The 23,554-nt window shown below is 54.1% G+C and overlaps 5 protein-coding genes across 5 annotated transcripts; 2 read left to right on the top strand and 3 right to left on the bottom strand.

Moving 5' to 3' along the window:
- Positions 1 to 181: 181 nt before the first annotated feature.
- On the top strand, positions 182 to 2,093 carry NCS57_00269200 (Methylenetetrahydrofolate reductase; the record flags this gene model as incomplete). The annotated part of the gene is made up of 2 exons (XM_053052716.1): positions 182 to 1,880; positions 1,936 to 2,093. 2 exons carry the CDS (start codon positions 182 to 184, stop codon positions 2,091 to 2,093), a joined length of 1,857 nt encoding a protein of 618 aa, XP_052917962.1.
- A 733-nt stretch (positions 2,094 to 2,826) lies between these two features.
- NCS57_00269300 (uncharacterized protein) lies at positions 2,827 to 5,207 on the bottom strand (the record flags this gene model as incomplete). The annotated part of the gene is made up of 5 exons (XM_053052717.1): positions 2,827 to 3,177; positions 3,240 to 4,273; positions 4,331 to 4,870; positions 4,953 to 5,071; positions 5,143 to 5,207. The coding sequence occupies 5 exons, from the start codon at positions 5,205 to 5,207 to the stop codon at positions 2,827 to 2,829; spliced, it is 2,109 nt and encodes a 702-aa protein (XP_052917963.1).
- Positions 5,208 to 5,981: 774 nt separating this feature from the next.
- Positions 5,982 to 8,761, bottom strand: NCS57_00269400 (Elongation factor 2; the record flags this gene model as incomplete). Its single annotated transcript, XM_053052718.1, has 3 exons — positions 5,982 to 5,999; positions 6,059 to 8,567; positions 8,754 to 8,761. 3 exons carry the CDS (start codon positions 8,759 to 8,761, stop codon positions 5,982 to 5,984), a joined length of 2,535 nt encoding a protein of 844 aa, XP_052917964.1.
- A 2,190-nt stretch (positions 8,762 to 10,951) lies between these two features.
- Positions 10,952 to 20,645, bottom strand: NCS57_00269500 (uncharacterized protein; the record flags this gene model as incomplete). Its single annotated transcript, XM_053052719.1, has 2 exons — positions 10,952 to 20,516; positions 20,572 to 20,645. 2 exons carry the CDS (start codon positions 20,643 to 20,645, stop codon positions 10,952 to 10,954), a joined length of 9,639 nt encoding a protein of 3,212 aa, XP_052917965.1.
- A 752-nt stretch (positions 20,646 to 21,397) lies between these two features.
- NCS57_00269600 (uncharacterized protein) lies at positions 21,398 to 23,268 on the top strand (the record flags this gene model as incomplete). Its single annotated transcript, XM_053052720.1, has 3 exons — positions 21,398 to 21,510; positions 21,571 to 22,738; positions 22,786 to 23,268. 3 exons carry the CDS (start codon positions 21,398 to 21,400, stop codon positions 23,266 to 23,268), a joined length of 1,764 nt encoding a protein of 587 aa, XP_052917966.1.
- Positions 23,269 to 23,554: the final 286 nt, after the last annotated feature.

Genomic DNA, 23,554 nt, shown 5'->3' on the forward strand with positions numbered 1-23,554 from the left:
CAGCTGTTCTCCCCCCTCCCCCGCATTACCGTATCTTACAGCTTCCTGAAAGCACCAAGCTTCAGCCCGTCGATACTTCTGCTGCGCCATCTTCTCCTGGATCAGCTTACTCTGCCGAACCCCAATTGTTACTGACGACACTTCCCTCTATCCACCAGTCTCTCCGCAAACCGCCTTCACCATGCATATCAAGGAGATGCTCACCGACGCCGAGAGGAGCGGCCAGCCCTCCTTCTCCTTCGAGTACTTCCCTCCCAAGACCGCCCAGGGTGTTCAGAACCTCTACGACCGTATGGATCGCATGTACAACCTCGGCCCCAAGTTCATTGACATCACATGGGGTGCCGGAGGTCGCATCGCCGAGCTGACCTGCGAGATGGTTCTCCAGGCTCAGGCTGTTTATGGCCTCGAGACCTGTATGCACCTGACTTGCACCGACATGGGTGTTGAGAAGGTCAATGATGCCCTGCTCAAGGCTTACAAGGCCGGCTGCACCAACATTCTCGCTCTCCGTGGCGATCCCCCTCGAGACCAGGACAAGTGGACCGCCGCCGACGGTGGCTTCCAATACGCTCGCGACCTTGTGAAGCACATCCGCAGCACCTACGGCAACCACTTCGACATTGGTGTCGCTGGCTACCCCGAGGGCTGCGACGACAACAAGAACGAGGACGAGCTCCTTGACCACCTCAAGGAGAAGGTCGACATGGGTGCCACCTTCATCGTCACCCAGATGTTCTACGACGCCGACAACTTTATTCGCTGGGTGAAGAAGGTCCGCGAGCGCGGTGTCAACGTCCCAATTCTCCCCGGAATTATGCCCATTGCCACATACGCCAGCTTCCTCCGAAGAGCCAATCACATGAAGGCCAAGATCCCCCAAGCTTGGCTCGACGCCCTTGAGCCTGTCAAGAACGACGACGTTGCTGTCCGAGACATTGGTAAGAGCCTTGTCGCTGAAATGTGCCGCAAGCTGCTCGCCAATGGCATTCACCATTTGCATTTCTACACCATGAACCTCGCCCAGGCCACACGCATGGTCCTCGAGGAGCTCAACTGGGCTCCCTCGGCTGAGCGTCCCCTCCAGCATGCCCTGCCATGGAAGCAATCCAAAGGTCTTGGTCGCCGCGAGGAGGATGTGCGACCCATTTTCTGGCGGAACCGCAACAAGTCATATGTCATTCGCACTCAGGACTGGGATGAATTCCCCAACGGTCGATGGGGTGACTCTCGCTCTCCCGCCTTTGGAGAGCTGGACGCTTACGGCATTGGCTTGACGGGCACAAACGAGGCGAACCGCAAGAAGTGGGGTGAGCCCAAGACGGTCCAGGACATTGCCCAGCTCTTTGTCCGCTATCTCCGCAACGAGATCGACTCTCTTCCCTGGAGTGAATCGCCCCTCACCAGCGAGGCTGATGAGATCCGAGATGACCTCGTGGAACTCAACAAGCGTGGCCTCCTGACTGTGAACTCGCAGCCTGCTGTCAACGGTGTCAAGTCTTCTCACCCGGTCCACGGTTGGGGTCCCTCCAACGGTTACGTCTACCAAAAGTCGTACCTGGAGTTGCTTGTCCACCCTGATGTCTTCAATGACATGATCAGCCGGATCGAGGGCCACCCTGACCTTACCTTCTATGCTGTCACCAAGGATGGTGAACTCCGCTCCAACGCACCCTCAGACTGCCCCAACGCTGTCACCTGGGGTGTGTTCCCTGGAAAGGAGATTGTGCAGCCAACCATCGTGGAGAGCATTAGTTTCCTCGCCTGGAAGGATGAGGCTTTCCGACTGGGAGTTGACTGGGCTCACTGTTATGATGCCAGCTCCCCCAGCAGGGCTCTTATCGACGAAGTAATGAACGAGTGGTACCTGGTTAATATCGGTAAGCATCGACATTATGAAGCTGTAGTGCTGGATCTGAGACTAATATTTGATAGTGAACAACGACTTCCACCAGAACGGAACCATCTTTGAACTCCTCAAGGGCCTCGAGGTCAAGGACCTGACGACTCCTGCCACTCCCAAGTCTGAACCTGAAGCCAACAGCGCTGAGCCCGTTGCCAACGGTGCGGCGGCTACCGCAGCTGCGAACTAGGGGTTCACGGCAGTAAATTCCTTCCCAGAGCGACCACGAGCATGACCGGGCGTTTCTGATCTTTTATTCTTTGATAACGTTGACGACATCTTCTCTTCTTTTTTTTCTTTTGGGTTTTGGGTATAATAGCATCACCAAGGTGTCTTTTTCAACAAAAAGTTACCAGGGATACGGGGCAGCATTTTCAAAAAAAGGGGCGCAAGATACGAAAAATCAACACCCGGCGGGGCGCAGACGACTTTATGTTTTGGGGGCTTGCTTTGCTTGTTCTATATCTCAACGATACCCCGCCAGCAAGGCCTATGGATGGATGAATGCATGAAATGATTTGGTGTTTTTTGTTTGTTTACTTGGTTGGTTTCTGGTTTCTGGTTGCAGAATGGAAAGGAGGAGGAACAAGAGACTTGACGAGTTGGCCGTTGCCATATCAGGCCAATCAATGTCCCAAGGACAGCCCGTTTCAGTCGTCAACTTGATCACGACTGGAGGCCAACGACAATTGACTAGGGATCTAGCCCCTTTTTGGTGGCTATGATACTCCAGACTCTGATGTTTCCCCATTTGCCATGTGTTTGTCATGTGAATGCAACTAGCCTGAGACTTTACTCATTTGACCAGACGCCCATCCTTTTGTCATTCATTGAATCCTACCTTCACCCCTCTTCTAACCAACCTGGAGAAGAATCATACAGATTATCTTTGAATCATGGTATACAGCGGTTGCCTCTGGCTCTCACCACCCATCCTCATCCGCCACCTCGTAGTCCATATTAACCGGCCGGTCTTCGTCCGGCAGCTCCGCGCTCCTTTCTCTACGGGGATGATCGTCAAAGCCAGCCATGGCGTCGTGCTCCTTGTCCTCGGTGCTGGTATGAGCACCGCTGGCCTCACCGTTACCAACAGTCTTGGCCGTGTTGACAGGCGGTAGCGGCGTGCTCACCCATGAGAGCTCAAGTCGACCATCGATGCCAGGGAGTTCCTTGCCTTGAAGGCTGTAGTAGAACTTTTCTGCCGTCTTGCGGTCCTGGAAGGAGACGTGAGTGACGGTAGGGCCCGTATTAACCGACTCGAATTCGCCCAAGTTCTGCCATGAGGTGTTAGTGAATTGCTCGATACGCATAAGACAGATAGGGAGAGAAAACGTACGAGGAGGAAATGGCGCAGCACCTCGTCCTTGTCCGGCGCCGTAAAGTCGACGCCTGCCACGGCGAGCTTCTTGGGCCGGTTGTCGATCGAGTACTGCGCATACGCCGCGTGCATGTTGCCGCTGCCCCCTCGGCCCCTGAAGCTTCCCCTTCCTCTCGGCGTGTAGCCTCCTCTTCCGCGATATCCCCCGCGGCCACGGTACCCACCACCGGGATGCCATGGCGCACTGGTGACAGAGCCCTCGTCCTCGGCGTTGGGGTCGAGGCCGAGCATCTTGGCCTCTTGCTCGAGGACCGCCAGCTGGGCACGCAGGGCTTGTGCGCCTGATGAAGGGACTTCGCCGTCCTCGCCCTTCTGGCCGGCTAGCTTGGCCTGGAGCTTGGCATTCTCCTCGCGGTGCCGAGCAAGGAGTTCTTGCTGCTTAGTCTCGAGCTCCAGACGCTGCTTCTCCAGATCGGCACGTTTAGACTCGCGCTCATGGTGCTGCTTCTGCGCCTCCTCCTGCCTCCGCTGAAACTCCTCCATGTCCAATTCAGGCTCGGCCTCCTCATCCTCCCCTGTGGCCTGGGGATCGCCGGACCAGTTACCCGCCTGTAGAGGAACAGTCGGCGGCAGAGCGTCGGCCTTGTCCCTGTACCAAAACACCTTTACAAAGCGGTTGTCGAATATCACCTTTGGCGACTGATACGCGGCGTTGGCAGCCCCCCACTTGTCATACTTTACAATGGCGAGGCGCTTGTACGGTTGCATCGAGACCTCCGTGATGGTGCCGAACTGCGAGAAGAAACCTCGCACCTGGTCCTCGGTGAAGTTCTCCTCGGGGATGCTCTCGACCACGATGGTGCTCTTGGAACGATCGTAGACTGGCCCATCAGCCGAGAAGGGTGCCCGCGCACCGCCCTTTTTCTGACCTCGATTCCGACGACCTCTGTTGTTACCGCCGCGGCCCGTCTCTGGTGTGAAGTTGAAGGGGTTCATGGGATTTGAGGGGTTCGACATTACGGAAAAGGGGTATTCGTTGGGATCGCCGCGCTCTGCACAGAAACCAAGTTAGCTCAAGTAAACCCCAAAAGGTAGCTGATGCTGCATACCATCACCTCCAGGTCCCATCGGGGGCACGAATATTGACTCGTTACCATGATCATACGGGCATGTGCTCCCACGGGAGCAGAATCCCTTGGTATCAAAGTCCCTGCACCGTCCCCTCCGCCGCGGCTGATTCCTACCGCCGCCAAAGTTTTGTGGAGGCATACCTGGCATCCCTGGGTAAGGGGGCATGCCCATGGAGCTCATCTGCAGAAAGGCCTCCATAGCCTTGGGGTCAAAGGCCATGTCCGACTGCTGAGGAAGACCGCGCATATATCGTCCGCCCCTCGCGTCGTCTCGTCTTTCGCGACCGGCTCGACGGGATTGCTTCGTTGCGCGTCCGCCGTGCTGTGGACCATCCTGTCCGTCCGGGTCGTCGCGATCGTGGAAGCCTCTCTTTCTCGAACCGTTGGGCGCTGCGCTCTCGGATGAAGGAGCAGGCTGAGGCTGCGGTTCGGAGCCGAGCTTGGGGGCTGGGGGAGCGCCTGGGAGATATGATTTGTATGTGATGGCCTGGAAGACGTCGTCGAGGAAGGTTTTAGGGTCTGTATGCCACGGTCAGCTTCTGCTGCAAAATACTCGCCTGCTGTCCTCCTGCGCAGTAGCAGATGAACTGGCAGTACACACCTTCGCTCAGAAAGTCGGGAATCTCCTGTTCGCACAGCTTCCGCACCGCGTCGCGATCGCCATCGTGCTTGAGTAGGGCAATAACATAGTCAGCAAGGACATCTGAATCGGCGTCGGATCTGTTCCTCAAGCGTTAGCGCATTCATTGAGAGCGACTCAGCCATCGCCATCGACACAGGCGGTTACGAACGTGTTTTCGATGCGCTTGACGATCCACGCCTTCAGCAGCGGTCCATCTTCCTCTGGGAACAGCATGGCTCACTCTGACCTAGAAATGATACAAGAGACCGTGTCGCATCTGCCGCCAGAGCCAGTAGCTGCGCCTAGCAGAGAGCGGCGATCTGGTGGATGGAGCTTGAGGTTGTTGGTGTTGGGGATAAGATTCGAAATATGCAGATCCAATTTTCGGGCCGCTGAGAGGAGTGTCGTCACAGTAAAGTTGCGGTGCCAATTGGCCCAGCCACAGAAACTGAAGCAAATATTGACACGTAAGAAATGAATCCAAAAAAAGAGATACATAAATGTAGCCGTTGATAGTACTTATTCATGTTCTTTGTTTAATTCCAGCATTCTAAGCAGCTGCGCATTTGTACAACACAATCAATGGATAGGTACTTAGATCCCCATCCTTGAGAGCTCTCACCCGTCACTAGCTCACTAACAAACCCCACCACCAACCAGCATAGTTATCCATTCCCATCAATACATCTATCTACTCGTTCCTACACTGACATTCAGACAGACTTCACTCAAGCACATCTTTTGAACTTCAATCTAACGTGTTCAACTCATCAATACGACATAACTGCATAAAAAGCCGAATCGAGCTTCCTCATGGCATTCAGCCTCAACCCGGCCACTCGACTTTTTTCTTTTACTTTGGTATTCGCTCAGCATGCCCCTCCTGAGCTCAACAAGGAGCTCCTCCATGGGCTCGGGCATACATCCCGAATCTTCGTTACCAGCCGGTTGATGTCATGTGCCCATTGCGGCATCCTTCGTCCTTCCATCGGCGTATTAGAAAGCCGCTTACAGCTTGTCGTAGTACTGTCACAGAGAGTTAGCAAATCCATCTTCCTATACATCACACGCGGGGGAAAACTTACGTTCTCGACACCGGGCACCTCGACCTTGACACCCTTGCGCTTTCGCATGTCGGTGACGATGGCACCGACCTTGGTGCTGCTGTCGAGGGGAGAGCCACCGGGGAGGATCTGCCAGTGGTCGAACACGGACTGGGGGAAAGCCTGTCCGGAGGTGGCCTGTCGAAGGTCGCCGTTGAAGCCGAAAGACTCCAGAATGGGGAGGTAGGCCTTGATGTTGAACAGAGGAGTACCGGGACGCTGCTCCTCGCTGAAGACGTGACCACGTCGTCGGGTAAGGACACCGTACACACCACCCATGGCGTTCTCGGGGACCTGAATCTCCACCAGGTACACGGGCTCGAGGAGGGCGGGCTCGGCGAGCAGGGCAGCGGCGTACAGGACACGGCGGGCAGTGGGGATGATCTGACCACCACCACGGTGGATGGCATCGGCGTGGAGGGTAACATCGAGGATGTTGAAGCGGATGGATCGCATGGGCTCCTCAGCGACGGGACCCTCACGACTGGCCCACTGGAAACCGGACACAACGGAATCCTTGATTTCGTTGAGGTACTGGACGGCCTTGGTCTGGTCGATCAGCAGGTTGGCGCCGGTGCCGTCGGGACCGAAGGTCCAGATCTTTCGGGCGTCGGTGACATCCCAGCCGAAGTCGTCGGCGAGGACACGGGCACGAGCCTTGAAATCGTCACGGGCGCTGACCTTGCCAGCCTCAATGGCGAGCGAGAGCTCCTCATCGATGGGCTCGGCAACCATGTACAGACGGTTGTGCTTGTTGGGAGACTTGGACAGGGCAGTGATGCTGGACTTGGCAGTGACGGTCTCACGGTACTGGACGACGGGGTCGGAGATGATCAGGGGAACACCAGCGTGGTCCTCCTCGAGATCCTTGAGGCAAATCTCGAGATGCAGCTCACCGGCACCGGCGACGACGTGCTCACCAGACTCGGAGGTCATGGTAAGAACGCAAGGGTCGGACTTGGACAGACGCTTAAGACCCTCAACGAGCTTGGGGAGATCCTGGGCGTTCTTGACCTGGACGGAACGCTGGACGACGGGGGAGACGGAAAACTTCATGACCTTGAGGTTGTGGGCGGTCTCGCTGGTGGTGAGGGTACCAGACTTGAGAAGGAACTGATCGATACCGACCAGACCAACAATGTTACCAGCGGGCATGTCGTCGATAGGCTCGACCTTGCCGCCCATCATGAGGACGGTACGCTGGATAGCCTTGATGAAGAGATCGTCCTTCTTGCCGGGGACGTAGTTGGGGCCCTGGATGCGGACCTTGAGACCGGATCGGACGGTACCGGAGAAGACACGACCGAAGGCGTAGAATCGACCCTTATCGGAGGTGGGCACCATCTTGGAGACGTAGAGCATGAGAGGACCCTTGGGGTCACAGTCACGGATACCAATGGCAGCCTCATCATCAGAGGGACCCTCGTACAAAGTCTCGGCACGGTACTTCTGGGCAGTGGCGGGGGAAGGAAGGTGGAGAATCATCATCTCGAGGAGAGAGTCGGCAGCGGGGAGGAAAGTTCGCATGACAGCCTTGAGGAGCTGCTTGCCCTCCTTCTCACGGTCCTCAGCGGGGAGCTTGAGCTGGAGCTTGTCGAGGAGGGTGGCAATCTCCTCCTTCTTGAAGTTCATGACGGCGGAGAAGATCTTGAAGATGGGGTCGAGGATGAACTGGTTGAAGGCACGCTCGAGCTGCTTACCCTCGTAGGTGCCGTTCTTGGTCCACTTCTTGGTCTTGGGGTTGAAGTAGTTGTCGCCCCAGAGACGCTCCATCATCTTGTTCTTGTCAACACCGAACTTCTTGGCGTATCGGACAGCGAACTGGCGGACGGTGAAAGCCCAGCCGTGCAGACCGGAACCGAAAGCGACGGTACCCTTGTCGGGGTAGACCTGGATGTCACCAATGGACTTGTCAAGGTAGGTGGAGATGATGACGTTGACGGACTCGATGGTTCGGGAGAAGGACTGGTACAGATCCTCCTTGGAGACCTGAAGCTCGAGAAGAGCACGGTCGACCTTGTTGATGATGATGACGGGCTTGATGCGCTCACCAAGAGCCTGTCGGAGCACAGTCTCGGTCTGGACACAGACACCCTCGACGGTGTCGACGACGACGAGAGCACCATCAGTGACACGGAGAGCAGCGGTAACCTCAGAGGAGAAATCGACGTGACCGGGGGAGTCAATCAGGTTGATCAGGAAGTCCTTGCCGTCGGTCTTCTGGCCAACGATGTCGGCAACATCGTCGTCCTCGGAGAGCTGGCCGTACAGGGAGATGGCAGTGGACTTGATGGTGATACCACGCTCCTGCTCGTCGGCACGAGTATCTGTCGCTCGGGCATCACCAGCCTTTGCGGTGGAGATGATACCGGCCTTGGCGAGAAGGGAGTCGGTAAGGGTAGACTTGCCGTGGTCGACGTGGGCAATAACGGACATGTTACGGACATTGGTGGGCTTGTCCATAAGGGCCCGGATCTCGTCGATCGTGAAGCTGTTGAACGGGTGAAGGCATCGCGTCAGCTCATGGACATTGACAGTGGCTTAACTCCGAGCGGGGTATGAGGTTGAGGATGGAGGGGTGACGCGAGCGAGCAGTCGCAAGGACTGAAGCACGTAGAGATGATGATGATGGCAGCCATGGCGCGACGGCCTTGACGATGGAGCAGAAGCAACTTACTTGACCATCTTGACGGTATTGACGGGATAACCTGTCTATGTGTTGTGGTGTGAAAAGTCGAAGTTGTTGATGTGGGAACAGAGCGGGGTCGAAGTTTTCACCCCGCGATCTGAGCCTTGAGAAAAGGGAAGAAGCAGGAAGCGATTGCCTGAGAAAAGGGCAACGGTTCGAGAGCTACTGGGGAGAAGAGAGACAGCTCTGGGGGGAAACCACTGTCACTCTTTATGCGTCCCTTTTGGAGGAGAAGGTTTGGAGAGAAGGAAAAGAGGAAGAGAGGAAAAAAATCAGAGTGGGTGGAGGGGGGAAGAAAGATTCATTCGGTGGGCGTGCCCTTGACTGAGGTGCAGCCCACGGAGCTGTGACGACCCATTGGAAGGTTGGACCACCGGCGGGCAGCGAGCCCCACTCGAGTTCCAGCCCACTCACGGGTTGCTCAGCAGACGAGGGAAAAAAAAATTGGGCAGGTGGGCTGTGGTGGGGCAGCAACCCAGAGCATCAACGCAACTGTCCGCAGAGCACAGCAACCCGAGGGAACCCCGCCGTGCTCGCCGCCGCATTTCACTGAACAGAGACGTGCTCCAGGCCCTGCCGGAGGGGTTGGGCTCGGCCACGATAGGCCCAGAAACCCGCTAAAAAAAATGGTCTGCTTCTTCTTGAGCTTCTCACCTCACCCGGCGGGCTACCGAGCACTATTGCCGCAGTGGTTTTTTGTGCACGTCCAAGGGCACCAACCCTGATTCGTGGGAAACTTTCACAGCCTAGGTACCTAGGGAGCTCTCCAACTCTCTTTTCGGTATCATGACTAATCACCGAACTCTCCTGTGCCCCTCCCAATGAAGCTCTACCATTATTAAACCATGCCTCATATGACATCCGCCATCATGGATGGCTATGCTGCTCTCGCCGAGAGACTCATCGCGAGTAATAATAATCCAACTCTCTCCGGGTGGGGATGAGCAAAGCAAGTGTGGCATGGGGGACACACATCCATGGGATGGGATGGGATGGCAATATCAGAACATGGACAAAAAGCACGGCCAGTTTTTTCCTTCCATGGAGGATTGGGATTGGCATTGTTCCATGCCCTGCCCGGACAGCTCTGAAACCGAGCATGACGGGCACCCCTCCCTCCCCCCCCCCCCCTCTGCTCGGTTCTAAACCTGGTGATGAGCAACTCTCGATGACGTCCATCAACGTTGAATGCTTCGGTGATGAGCCATTGCCATTGACTCTTCACTTGCTGACTCAACAGCCGATGCCAATTGTCATCTCATCTACCCGGGCTCTCTCCCGGTGTGTGTGCGTGTGTGTGTGTGCCCTTGTGTGGTGGTTTTGGGAAGTGGGCTGGAGCTTGAGCTGGAGCTCCCGCACCACCACCCCTCCTCCACTCGGACGGATGCCCATCCATTCTCTACACGAACCTGGCCTGGCCTGGCCTCACGTCGAGCCCAACCTTCCATCCGTGGCACAGGCCAAGTCGACTTCGGGATACAATCCACCGCCTTTATCCCTGTGTATTTCTCTGGCCGTGTCTGCCCAAGCCGGTACCTAACTCGACCGATCCTCTGCCGTACCGCCGCTCACATCACAGCTCAAACCTCAGACCACCACGAGAGGCTGGCCTCGCCCAAGCCCCCATTGGAGGACTTGGGAAGCTTTTCCGGCTTCGAGTCCGTCAGATCCGTCGCGGCAGATCCAATGGGATTCCGTGGAAATGGTCAAGATCCGATGCGAGAGCTTCCTCATACAGTAAGGCTATCCCGGAACCATCCTGGAACCTAGCTCTCTTGAGGCATGTGGCGAGCAAAAAAACACCGCACAGTCGGGATAGTCGACATAAACATCAGTACACCTTGAGTATAACACGCCTCATAAAACGTATGTTTTATTTTGAAGGCCGCCTCTTGCTGTCTCACTTTTTTACACACCGCTCCACTTGGACTGGCAGGAACAGCTTCACCCAGCCTAGCATGGAGCCTCGATATCAACCTCATACCGAGTCCAGTTGCAAAATCGTGTATTAGTATTCTTTCCAACAATAATTACCTCTTTTGGTTCAAAAGCAGAAATTGTTTCAAGTTTCCCAAACGCCTCGCTTGCTCGTCATGCTTACTGTCGCCGAGTGACTCACTCGCCGGACAAGTACTGCAACCTCATCAACCTCCTTCATAACCCATGATTTTCATCCATGACTGATCTCATGATGATCCCAAAATGCGAGCATAAGCATCCTCTACCTCGCCAGCCAACTCCAACAGTGACACAATGACAATCTGATGTGTCAAGTTCGGCAGTCGATCACGGTGCAGACCGATCCATTCAAGTGGCGGCGTCGCCTCGCCCATGTCACGCAGCTGCGGCGTCTCGATAATGGGCGGCTCCAGCGCCACGTAGTCGTACTTGGATACGGGCACGTTGACTTCTGCCGTGATCTTCTGCTGTTCACCCTCTCCCTCTTCTGCTCCTGGAACTCCCCTGATCTTGACCGCTGTCAGGGGGATTTCCTTACCCCAGATCTGCTCCAGTGCCTTGGAGTGATTTGCAAACATGCCTCGGATGTAGCTGACGCGGGAGAAGTTCCACCCCACTTCCACCTTGCCCTCGAATGCACTCTTGAAGATATAGCTGATCTCGTTTGCTCGTGGCTTCTGCCATGTCTCCATGACTGCAGAAACCTGGGGAACGTTGAGGATCGTCCCGCCTCGTGATCCTGTTGCTCGTTGAACCACATCTTCGACAGAAATCTCGCTCAACGTCTTGGGCGCCTCCACGTTGCGAACGCCAGCAAGACCAATACGAAGCTGACCCAGCATCATCCTCAAGATGCTGTGAATGCGCCTTTGCTCCATGCTGGCTGCGAACCGAGCATAGGCGTTCAACGCCTCTACCTTGAACACTTGATGATCTGAGAATGTGCTAGGGAATACGCCCAAGTTGAGTGCCTTGAGTGTCACAACCACATCGGTGTCCAGGGAGATGGGTGATTTGGACAATGTGTCTTCCACCTTCAGCTTCGGTGGTAGCTCGATCTGTGGCAGTGTGTTTCGCGAAGCCGTGGACCTCCGGCTCATGAATTTCTCGATCTCCTTCAGGGAGCTCTCGAAGCTCTCCCTCCTTTCTTGAACAAGCTTCTGGATTGCCTGCCACAAAGCAATGCCCTGGGCCGCCGATGTTGTTGTGCCAAAGATTTGCACTGCCTCGCCATCGAGCATTGCAACCAGTCTATCTCCACTCCCTTCGAGACTTTCACGTACGTTGTACATGAGGAACTCCAAAGAAGTAATGTCAGCAACCAAGAAGGCTTGATAATCAAACGCAGCCTTGACTCGGAATGCATTGAAGGCGATCGACGCCTGAACCAGGGGTGTCTCGTTGAGTGCCTCTTCTCGTTTCGGCCACTGAATCGAACTTCGCAGACGGAAATCTTGCAAGGCCACGAAGCCGCTCAGGCGACCAGTGCAGTCAACACCGATCCTATCGAAGCCGAGGCAGAGGTTCTGTTCCCAATCCGACGTCTTCTTGGATGACACCCAGAACTTTTTGATCGCAAAGGCAGATTTGCCAATGGCTTGTCCAAGGTCGATAGTGACGTCCAGGGCTGCGATGGAAAGAGTCACAGTCCATGGGAACGCGGCTGTTGCCGCCACTTGCTGATATCTCTGGACTAGATGGCCGCCCTGAGAAGTCTCAGTTGCCAGCTTCGCGACAGGAGCTGTGGGTGGTGATCGCAACTCGCTGGGATACCAAATCTCACGGAACAACAAGAAGTCTTGTGCTTGCTTGGCGTTGATGGACACCACCATGGGGCTCACGTTGATGATGGCCGAAACTCCGCTGGTTCCACTAACGTGCTTGCTGTTCATGAACGAAAGCGTGATCGAGTCCAGTTCAAAGCTTGCGGTGGACTCGCGTGAGTACACGTGCTGTACAGACGCTTGCAACTTGGTAAAGTCTCCGGAAATCGCAAAGAAGTTGCCTTGCTCTGATGACCGAACGGTATTGACAGTGAAGTAGATGTTGTCGAAGCACGTCGTGGCGGCGACACGGGCGATTGGTTGACAGCTCAGCGAGAACTCTTGTCTGCAAATGCGCAGGCCCAAGTTGAGCTTGAGACGGCCTAGCACAGCGCTGGGATCCGCAGTGATGATGTTATCCTCGTCTCCGGACTTGTGAACCTTGGGCTTGGATGGCTCCGGTTCTTTGGCTGGCGCGGCTTCGTCGTCGTCCTTGACAACCTCTTTCACGCTTGACAACATGTCCATCACGAGCGGAACAACAGAAGGGTAGATGATGTTGCTGGAAGCGTCCACCTTGATCTCTCCATAGAGCGAAGGGTCATCCTGCGCATCATCCCTGTATTCGACTTTCCAGGCTAGGCCAGGACTGCGAAGGGCCGTTCCACTTCCAGAATCCTCCGTGTTGAACTGACCATACTTGCCAGCCATCGAAGAACGTCCGAACGAGTTTTTGGAACTGTCCATCGCCTTCTTGTTGGCAATGTAGACAACAGCACCGGCAAAATCTGCGTCGATAAGCAAACTCTCCAGCCTCTTGTTGCCAAAGATGCTTCGCTGTTGCCCCGTTTTGGGTGCCTCGTCTGGCTTCTTCTCTGTTGTCACTGCAGTATTCCATTGCGTCGATGCTTGTGCCACATTGTTCAGCGAAAGCATGATGGACTCGGTCAAATGTGCAGCTGGCACAATAAAGGCGGACGTCAGCCGCAGATCCAAAGACTCACCCACAGCCTGGAATGCCATGCGTCGTGCAGAGGCAGTTGACATGTAGGCAATATTGAATGTGACCACGGGAAGCAGCGCCGAGTGAAGTGAGCGAATATTCATATCCTGACCAGGAGGCACCATCTGAAGCTGGAAGTTTTCGATCGACAGTCGAGCAGATCGTCGAGTTCTGGTGCCAAATTCGAACAGTTTGACCGACAAGACAAGATCCTCCTTGGTGCTTGACTCATCAGCACTGCTGTCTGCAACGATCCAGCAGACGCGAATGTTTCGAAGCTCGAACTGATATTGAACTGATGCAAGAACCGAGTCGATGATGTCGACTTCTTCCGGTAGCTCCTCGTCGCCGTTGATGGTGATTCTTGGCTTGGACTGTCGTAGCTTTCTCAGGTATTCCAGCTCGCGGGAGGTATCCAGATCTTTGATCTTCTCGCCCATGTACCCCAGAACATCAACGACGGTCGAGATGGTTTCCGGGGCCAGGTTGCATTCAAAGTCGTCGCTGCTGAAGTTGAAGGACCAATCTTCTTTGCCGTCTGAGCCCAGGGTTGAGCTGGCGGAAACCGTCACGCCCACACCCAAGCTCCCGCAGGATCTCATGGAGCCCTCACGACCTCTTCGGATATCAAGACCAATGTGACTAAGGTTGACGTGGAGCTCCGGGTACTTCAGGATAGGGCCATGTGTCTCGTGTCGGTTAGACGCGTGCAGATGAGCCCTGTCCAGAGAGAAGAGAACTTGAGCCATGGGCTCAACTTCAGACTTGAGAGACGTCTTGGCAAAGACATGGAGGCCAGCCAACGTCAAATGAACATTGTACACGACCTTGACACTTGGATGATCCAACCTAATCGGCTCAATTACAGGCTCCGCTATCTCAAGCTCGTCAGAGCCAAAGATTTCCGAGACATGCCCCTGAATGATCTTGGTCTGCTCCTGCAGCTCTTGGATGGCACTGGATATCTGGGGCCTGTTGAGTGCAGTGAGAAGGCTGTAGACGGCGGATGCGTCCAGGTGAACGACTTCTAACGATGAGAGAACGTTAATCTGGTGTTCCGTCTGGCTCATGTGGCTGGTGATGCGGCCATTGGTTGGAGGGATCTGCAGAAGAGAAATGCTACGAGGCTCATTCCTGACATTGATCTGCATCTCGTGATAGTTTTCTTTGATGTCGAAATCAAAGATGACTTCTTTTCCAAAGTTGGCTGCTGTTGCCGCTCGCGCCACGGTTCCGGTGATTTTGTACGTTAGAGATTGCAGGAAAGGAATCGAGACGCTGTACTCGTCAAGGAACATGGCGAGATTGACCCTCACGCTCGAGAGCCGGTCCGACATCCTCTTCTGTTCTTTCGGCTCCTTGGGCTTTGACAAGCTGGAAAGTTGGCTCTTCAGACCGTATACTTGATGAATCTCGTCACCGAAGAGACGGTCGAGAACTTCCATCAGTCCAATCGGGTCCTCCTTCACCGCAATGGTCAGGTTTCGACTGCTGGCACTGGCCTTGACGGTATGGCTTGACGTGCCGTCAATGTCATGGAGTTCGTGTGACAGGAAAATGCTTGGGTGCTTCAGTTGAGACATTCCCAGAGCATGAGCGTTACTGTGTAGCGAGGAAGTGATGGCGTTGCAGTTCAGCATCAGGCTCAGCGAGCTCGAAGTGTCGACTCCAGCTTGGTGAAGAATTGACATCTTCAGCCCATGACTCAATGTCTTGGCTCTGAGGTTGATGGTTTCCAATTCCACCGCACCTCGAGTCACTTCCACAACTACGTGGACCGGTGGCCAAGCAGCAGGATTTGGCTTCGCTGGGCGTTTCGGCTTGGGGATGACGGGCATGGATTGAGTTTGGCCTTGGCTCTTGCTGTATAGTTGCAATACGTCTTCAGCCAGTTCGCAGAGTTCCCAGTTCAGATTGATGCCTGCTTCCGCGCAGGAGATATTCAACGTCGTTAGGGGGACGCTTGGCTTCGCGCTCTCGTCTTGATCCTCCACGGCTTCGGGCATCTGCTGGGCGATTCTAGCGGCCAGATCGATGAAGCCGAGTTTGTTTTGCTTCGGGCCCGGGTCGAGAACGAGCTGCAATTCTCCGAGCCTGCAAGTACCGGAGAGAGGAAGCTGGTCATCATGACCTGTATCTACTTCTTCGATCGGACCGAAGATGTTCACTAAGACGAGCGAATGCGCCAGGTCCTCCAAGTCCCAGCCACGCCACTTTTGAAGTGCTGCTATCGCGTACTCTACCGCGTTCGCAGGGACATCAGGAGAACCAGTCAAACATTGATGGATGAGTTGAGCCCTGGTGTGCTCTTCCATAGTTGCCCATATCTGACGAAGTCGCATCGCCAACTTCCAAGAATCAAACGTGCGAAGGTGCTCGTTCGCTGATCGAAGCACAGCCGAAGGTCGGACCACGAAAGATGGGTCATTAGTCGACTGGCCCTCTTCAAGAAGGCGATATGTGAAGTACCTGTGGCGGTTCTGGTGCTTTGTGATGGTCTCAGAAAGCAGATGCCCCAACTCAGTTGCAACAGTGCCAGTTCGATGGATCAACGACGCCAGGTACTCAATCTTGCCCGAAGCAGTGCTTCCAACCACGGAGCCGATCTCGGCTTCGAAGAACCTGATTTCTTTCGCACCAACTGACACAGTGACCTCATCAATCTGTGCCATGACTGCCGGCTGAGGTTCCTGAAGCGACGACTTACGCTCGGACGCCGAAATCTCAGCTGATCCCAGCCGTAGTTGAAGCGAAGTCTTTGAATTGCGCGTTTCCTCCTTGAAAGGGTCCTCCCAGTTGGTTGTCGTTCGAGCAACCAATGACACCTTTGAAATTGTGAGGTCATACTGGTCCTGCTCGTCTTCAACATAGTCCGAAGGGTCCTCAGATGTCGGGTTGAGAAGTCGGAAGTTGGCATTGGGCACTCGAACCATAAAATCCTTGATCTGGCCACTGGTTCCCCGTTCTTTCTGTAGGTCGAAGATTTTAGTCATGGCATCGATCTGGAAGGCGTCCAACAAATCCTCTGGTTCATTCGGCTGCAAGGCATCCAAGAGGGAGGCGGCGTAGCGTATTGAAGATGGGTTGGCAAATGCTGATATGCCAGAGGGGAACTCAACCAAGGCACTGAAATAGGGGTGATCCTCGCTCAGTCCATTTGGATCAATGTCATCCAACCCGATCGACATTGTGTCAAACATGGCATCTTCATCGCCTTCTTCAGTGCTCTGAACTGGAACCTCCCGTGTACTAGGCTGCAGACCCTGCAGCGGGAAGTGTGGCGAGACATACTGGCTGGAGAAAGCCACAGAAGAGTGAGCAAGGCCCTCCTTTGTAGCGTAATCTCCAGTTGAGTAATGTGATACAAACGATCCCTTCTGCCTCAAAGTTGGTCGATTGTCCAACAAACCAGACCCAGTATCGAGGTAATTGCCCTGGTTTGATCTGGATCGAGCACGGTGTTGACTCGGTGCTAGAATAACGCTGCCGTTCTCTGAAGCGGCAAGGGAAAGGAATGAAGATTTGTGGCTCAAGCCTCGGGACCGGCGTGATGCCAACGTTCTGTACGAAACGTCTTCGTCCTCGCCCTCGAGTGAGATGGCTGGATGAGGCGGAGGAGGCGCACACTGCGCTGGCGGATCAACCACTTCTGGGACAAGATCATCCAAGTATTCCGGTAGAATGAGAAACTCGGCTCGATGTGTCCGTTGATCTTCCCGCTGCACTAGCTCTTGCTGAATTTTCCTTTCTTCGGTGAAGTTGAACTTGCGTCCAATCACAGCAAGTCGGACAGTGGTTTGCAGGTGAGCTTCCGTTTCCACGGGGTGTTGGTATCTGGACTTCTGCCTTGCTGCTGATTCCGCGTTGACACACGATACTTGGATGTTTGGGACGACAATGTCGGCACGCTTCGAATAGTGTGACCGAGCCCAATCATTGAAATTCACATCGATGGCGTCGGTTGATACCAGAAACGCTGCTTCATCGACGTGTAACCACACCTGGACAGACTCGACAGCGACTCGCGCAAAGGTGATATCGAAGAACACCAGAGACGAGTATGGTACCAAGGCGTTCTCGACATCGTCAAAAGAGAAAGCAACCGCCTTGCCGCCTCTTGCCACTGCAACAAGGAATTCGGAAGTGCACTCTCCTGCAATGCTACCGACACTGACATCCCAGTTGCAGACGTAGGCGGGCTCTGTGGGCGGCAGACCAAATAGTTTATGGCCATATAAGCGCACGCCATCGATAAACAGCTGGGTATTCGACGATGACATGCCAGGAGAATCCAGAGCACCCTCCGAACTGCCCAATGAGAGACTCACGGGGCTAACCTCAATCTCGACCTCCATGAAGTAATTTGTAAAACGCAAATCAGCGGCGACGCTGGCAAGTTCTCCTTGGACGAAGCGATCTGCTGAGTAGAGATTGGTTGGCAGCAGGATCCTGAGATCTTCAACTTTGACACCAAGGATAACGTCCATATCGTTTGACTTTTTAGTGGGTGGCTGATTTGCGGCCTCGGCACCTGGGTTCTTCTCCTTCAACTGGAGTTGATTTTGATACTCATCCAAGGTTCTGAAGTGGACATAATCTCCGAAGTAATTGTCCTTCAGCAGGATGATATACCGGATAAGGAAGCCATACAAGTAGACGTAGGGGGACTGGCCACGAACATTGAGGATGAGCGTATCCGTGTTTGTGGTCGATGTTGTCGCATTGTAATTGTAACTGCCGTCCACCACGAGACCTTCGATGTGACCAAAGTCTTGTGAGGAGAGAAACGCCGCCTGCGTATTCCACTGGGGAACCCGAAGTGCCAGATCCAGCTGATCAGCACGAACATCAAAAGGAATGGCATTCTTGCTAGGTCGGAAGCTGTCGATAGGGATACAGGCCTCAGCCGTCAGGCAAGGGCTAGAGAGAACCAGATAAGTGTTGTCTTCTATCACGGTTGCTTTGTCAATGATGTTGGCCTCGTTGACGTTGAGGTAGAGCTGCAACGATTGCAGCTTCAGGTGAACGTGGTATTTGAAAGGCACGAACACGAGATAGTCTGCCGGCGGGCCAGTTGTCCAGTCATCAACCAGGTCAACAAGAAGGAAGATGTGGTCTCTCAAGATGAACAGATCCATCTTGGAGCTGGTAATGCTGAAGTTCCAATTCCTGAGCGAGTTCCAGGAGAGCGGGTTAGAGAGATCACAGGATACCTGCAGAGCACTTGATCGCCAGAGCAGATCGTGGTTGACAGAACTCCAGAGCTCTGAGCTGGGCAGGTCGACGTCGAGTTTCGTTGTGTAACCAGTCGAGCTTGCCATCATATCCATATTGAACTTGACCGAAGAGTTGGCTGGAAGCTTTACCTCCAACCATCCCGCAGGGCGAAGCTGGGTGGCATCTCCTTTGCTGTTCTTTTTCGCCCTGTTTCTCTGTTTCCGCTTCGTGGGCGCTTTCTGGTGTTTCATCGCTGGTTCCTTGCCTCGCCAACGCCAGTTCTTGGACTCCTCCCTTATAGGAACTCTCAAAGTAACCGTGTCGTCTATTTCAACGTAAAGCGAGAAGGTTGTAGCGGCTCTCCAGTCCCCTGGCTTCAGCGGTCTCGCAGGGGTTGCGTCTTTGCAGAGTGACGGGAAAAAGAATCGCTGCAAATCTGCCCTTTGACGATCTGCCCATGGGCCGTAGTTCATGGTTCCTCCTTTAACGGAGAAATTCATACCCCAGGCCGGAGGCTCACTCCCGTTAATATTGAGTGGGAACGCCTTAGAATTCCCATGGCCTCGATCAGGGACTTTTCCCACAGCGTCCCAGTACACGGTCAATACCGCTTCAGGGCTATCCAAGACTGTAGTCACAGCGGCATACTCAACTGCTCCCCAGCGAGCCCTGTCGTCCCGGTCGCGGTCATCCAGATAACGTGTTAATCCTTGCCATTGGTTGGCACCTGGAACCTGCGAAGCTCCGGTGTTCGCGGCTCGTGAATCGGTAGAGAAGGACTCAACAGAGCGCCGCCAATAGGGCACCAGATTGCGCAGAGAGTTGACAGCTCTTCGCCGATGATGACGGAAGAGTGATCGCTTCGAGACCGCCTCCTGACTTGGAGTAGTGTCGCGATCTCGGGTGGCCCGGGTGGCTTGGTCCTCCTTGAAGTCCTCATTATCCTTGAACTCGATGACTGGATGTTTGAATTGAACCTTGAAGGTTTGCCTGTAAGGATCGCGCGTGGTAGTTTCTGAAGCGTCAACTTCCACGTCAAGCGAGTCTGCCCTGGCAACGAGGATCGCCTTTGTGTTCTCACTGCCCATGACAGCAGCGGCCTTTTGACAGCGGAGATGTATAGGGAACAGCTGGATCATGAATGGTAGCTCCATTTCACAGCTGTGGGTGTTTTCGTCGTCCTCGCCGCTTCCGAGACCTGTCGTCGTGCGCCGGTACACGTACCTCGCCTGAGCGTCCGCATCTTGCTTCTCGTCCAGCCCCTTTTCACCTTCAGCATCCCTCTCCAGCTTGGGGCCCCGAGCTCTCAATGCAGATTCATCCTTTTCCGACACACCACTCGATCGAGCATCTGGGTCATGGTGCTGGGTAAGACCGGAAAGGACGGTATCGTACGCTGGACTTCGATTGTACACAAACCACTCCAAGCCGATCAGGTCCACTTGTATACGACAGGGAAGCTCGGAATTTTTTATGTCGCTCGACGGTGTAGCATCGGTGGTCGGCAGCTTGGATCGTCGGGAGTCTGTGATGTCTGCGTCGCGAACTCGTCGAAGCCAATATCTCCATGTAATGTAACCATGCTGGACCATAAACGTCTCGTTCTCGCCATGATACCGTAAACCCGTAAAGAAGACTCGACCACCTAGAAGAGATATTTGAATGGCCTTGATGTCGATATAGACTCGATACTGGTGCCAGGTGTAGGCTCGGATGAAGTAGGAAACGACCGACGCAAAGACTCGATTGAAGTATAGGAGGAAGAAGATGGCCAGGATGCAGCACAGGGCGACAAAGATGAGGAATTCACTACGAGAGGGTTCGAGTTAGTAGACGAGAGACAAACAAACAACGTCCAACATACTAATTGAATTTGGGGGTCCTGGTGTCTCTGGCTACAACAATCGCATTGTCGAGGGCGGCCAGGGTGATATTCATGTTGGAAGTAGCTCAACGGAGCTCAGCAAGCTCCATAAAGTAGCAGGGAGATACGTCGCATCATCTAGAGCACAGCGACAGCTTGGAAATACTTTAGCGGACAGAAGGTGTTGCGAGGTTCCGCAGGTGAAGCATAGCAGCTGGTTAATGTTATAGTCGGTCAGGAGCTGTCAGGTCATCCAATCCAAAAGAATGTCGCTTCGCGACGCGGTTGTTGAGGTGCTGGTATCCGCCCCCTGTCAAATAGCGGACGCAGGGTAGCGGAGCCACTGTGGTTGGTGTGGCTTCAGAGGTCTTGGGCCACGGTCTAGCGCCCCACACGCCTAAATAAGCGGCATCAAAGCTCCTGGACTCCCCATGAACTATTAGGCAAGTGCGCCCTAGGTCATTACCATGGGAGGAAAGTGGTTACCTAGACGCATGAAACATAATTCCGTGCCGGCCCTACCAAACCACCCATTCCTGCGACAAGGCAACGAGGACATCATCTGGCCGTCTGTCGTCTTTGCTTCGTCCACGACAGTTTGGCCAGCAAGGCGGCAGTCGATAATCACGGGGTTTCCGTCCGAGCGGTGTCGTCATCACCGGTTTGCGCCACCGTCGACACTCGTCCATCCCACTGAGCTTCTCTCATCTCCCCCTTCATCATACATAACCTTGCGCGCACCGTCAGTCATGTGCTAGGACGCGCCAGCCGATTGCCCATATACTAGATCACCTCGACGGGACAGAACAGCTGAATCCACGTCGCCATGGATGACTACGTCGAGGCCATGTCAAATGGCGGCACAGGCCAGAAGCTTACCTATGCCACTACGGTGGTATCTGGCGTCGCGTCCCTAGCAGCGACAATACTGTCTATCGTGTATGGACCCCCAAGCCCATACTCCAGCTTGCCGGTGCACATAGCTAACTATAACTACAGCTCGATACTGTTGCAAGCCAAGAACTACCGAAAGCCCCTCCTGCAAAGATATGTCGTCCGAATCCTTCTTATGGTGCCCATATACTCGATCGCATCATGGACCAGCATGATATCCTTGAAAGCTGCCGCTTTCCTTGATCCAATCCGCGATATCTACGAAGCCTTTACAATCTACACGTTCTTCCAGCTGCTCATCAACTATCTTGGTGGAGAGCGGTCCCTGATTATCATGACGCATGGCCGAGCTCCTGTTCACCACCTCTGGCCGCTCAACCACGTCCTACCGAAGGTCGATATCTCAGATCCTTATACCTTCTTGTCAATCAAGCGAGGTATCCTTCAATATGCCTGGCTGAAGCCCATCCTTGCCCTTGCTGCTGTCATCATGAAAGCGACAGGAACATATCAAGAAGGTTATATCGGACTCACCTCTGGCTACCTTTGGAGCGGCATCATATACAATATTAGTGTCACTGTCAGCTTGTATTCTCTCGGTCTTTTCTGGGTTTGCATGAACCGAGACCTACAACCCTTCAGACCAGTGCCCAAATTTCTGTGTATCAAGCTCATCATCTTTGCTTCGTACTGGCAAGGATTTTTCCTATCCATCTTGGTTTGGATAGGTGCGATACCAGACAATGTGCAGGGATACACGCCAGACAACCTCGCAGCTGCGATCCAGGATGCTCTTATCTGTATTGAGATGCCCATCTTTGCCGTGGCACACTGGTATGCCTTCTCATGGCATGATTTTGCCGATAACAGCATCCTGTCCGCGCGGATGCCTCTCAACCATGCCTTCAAAGACGCGTTTGGCGTACGAGATTTGATCGAGGACTCGAAAATCACTTTTCGGGGAGATACTTATGGTTACCGAGTGTTCGATTCTGGCGACAAAGTGATGGCCCACGAAGATTCCAAGTCACGTCTGGCCAGGCTCAAGGAAGGCATGCGATACGAACGTGGTGGAAAAGGAAAGTATTGGATTCCCAAGCCTGGCGAGATTAACACAACAACTCCTCTGCTTGGATCAAATGGGGAGGCAAGCCATAATCGCCCGGACCTGATCAACGAAAACACGCATGGCACATTTGAAGAACCCGAGCTGGATGCTGACGAGGATCGCCTGTATGCACAGGCGCGGCAGCTTGAATATGGCGATTGGAACGTAAGTGGAATGGATCCGAATATTGTGCCTCTTCTAACCACGTTCAGTACCCTGTCATTACAGCCAGCGAACCCCTGAGGGATCGGTACCGTTCTCCTGGAAGCTTTGGAACAAGGTCTCCTGCTTACCACAGCCCATCTGTAAGGTCGCCAGCACCGGAAACGGCCTCATCTACCAACAAGGGCAAGCAGAGGAGCAGAGACTCTCCCCCTACGCCTCAGCCCGAGCCTGTTCCCGAACCTGTGGTTCCAATCAAGAAGAAGAAGAAGTCCAAGAAGGTCGTCAAGCACGCAGAACCGGACCCAGCCAAGCTTGGCCTGGGCAAGGGTCCTCCGGCGCCCGCGGAAGCCAGCCACGCCCGGACTTATGACGGAGGTGACAGCCCTGTCAACGAAGAATCGACAGAATGGAGTGGAACTCAGAACCAGACGCAGCCCCACGGCTTCATGTCAAATTATCAATCAAACTATCGGATAGACGACGACGACGAGTTCCGTAATGTGTGGGGGAGGGATGAGGAATCTAGGTAACATAGCTAGGTATTTTGTTTGAACTAGATACCCTCGAGTCTACTTGGGGCTGGTGTAGACTTGGGAGCATAGCACGGAGTTATGGATGTTTACTATACAGAACACGGGTGGCAATAGTTACTTGAAATGCGGTGCATTATTTAAGAATCGTGCGACTGATTACCTATAATCCCTCGAGATTATGTACTGTCTAGAGTTGATCACTTGTTCACGCGAAACCATTGGAGACGGGTGCTCTCATACACGGGTTAGAACCCCTATTCACAACGCACTTCCTATTTTAGAC

Source organism: Fusarium keratoplasticum, chromosome 2 (assembly GCF_025433545.1).
Source record: "Fusarium keratoplasticum isolate Fu6.1 chromosome 2, whole genome shotgun sequence".
NCBI classification, from domain to species: Eukaryota; Fungi; Ascomycota; class Sordariomycetes; order Hypocreales; family Nectriaceae; genus Fusarium; species Fusarium keratoplasticum.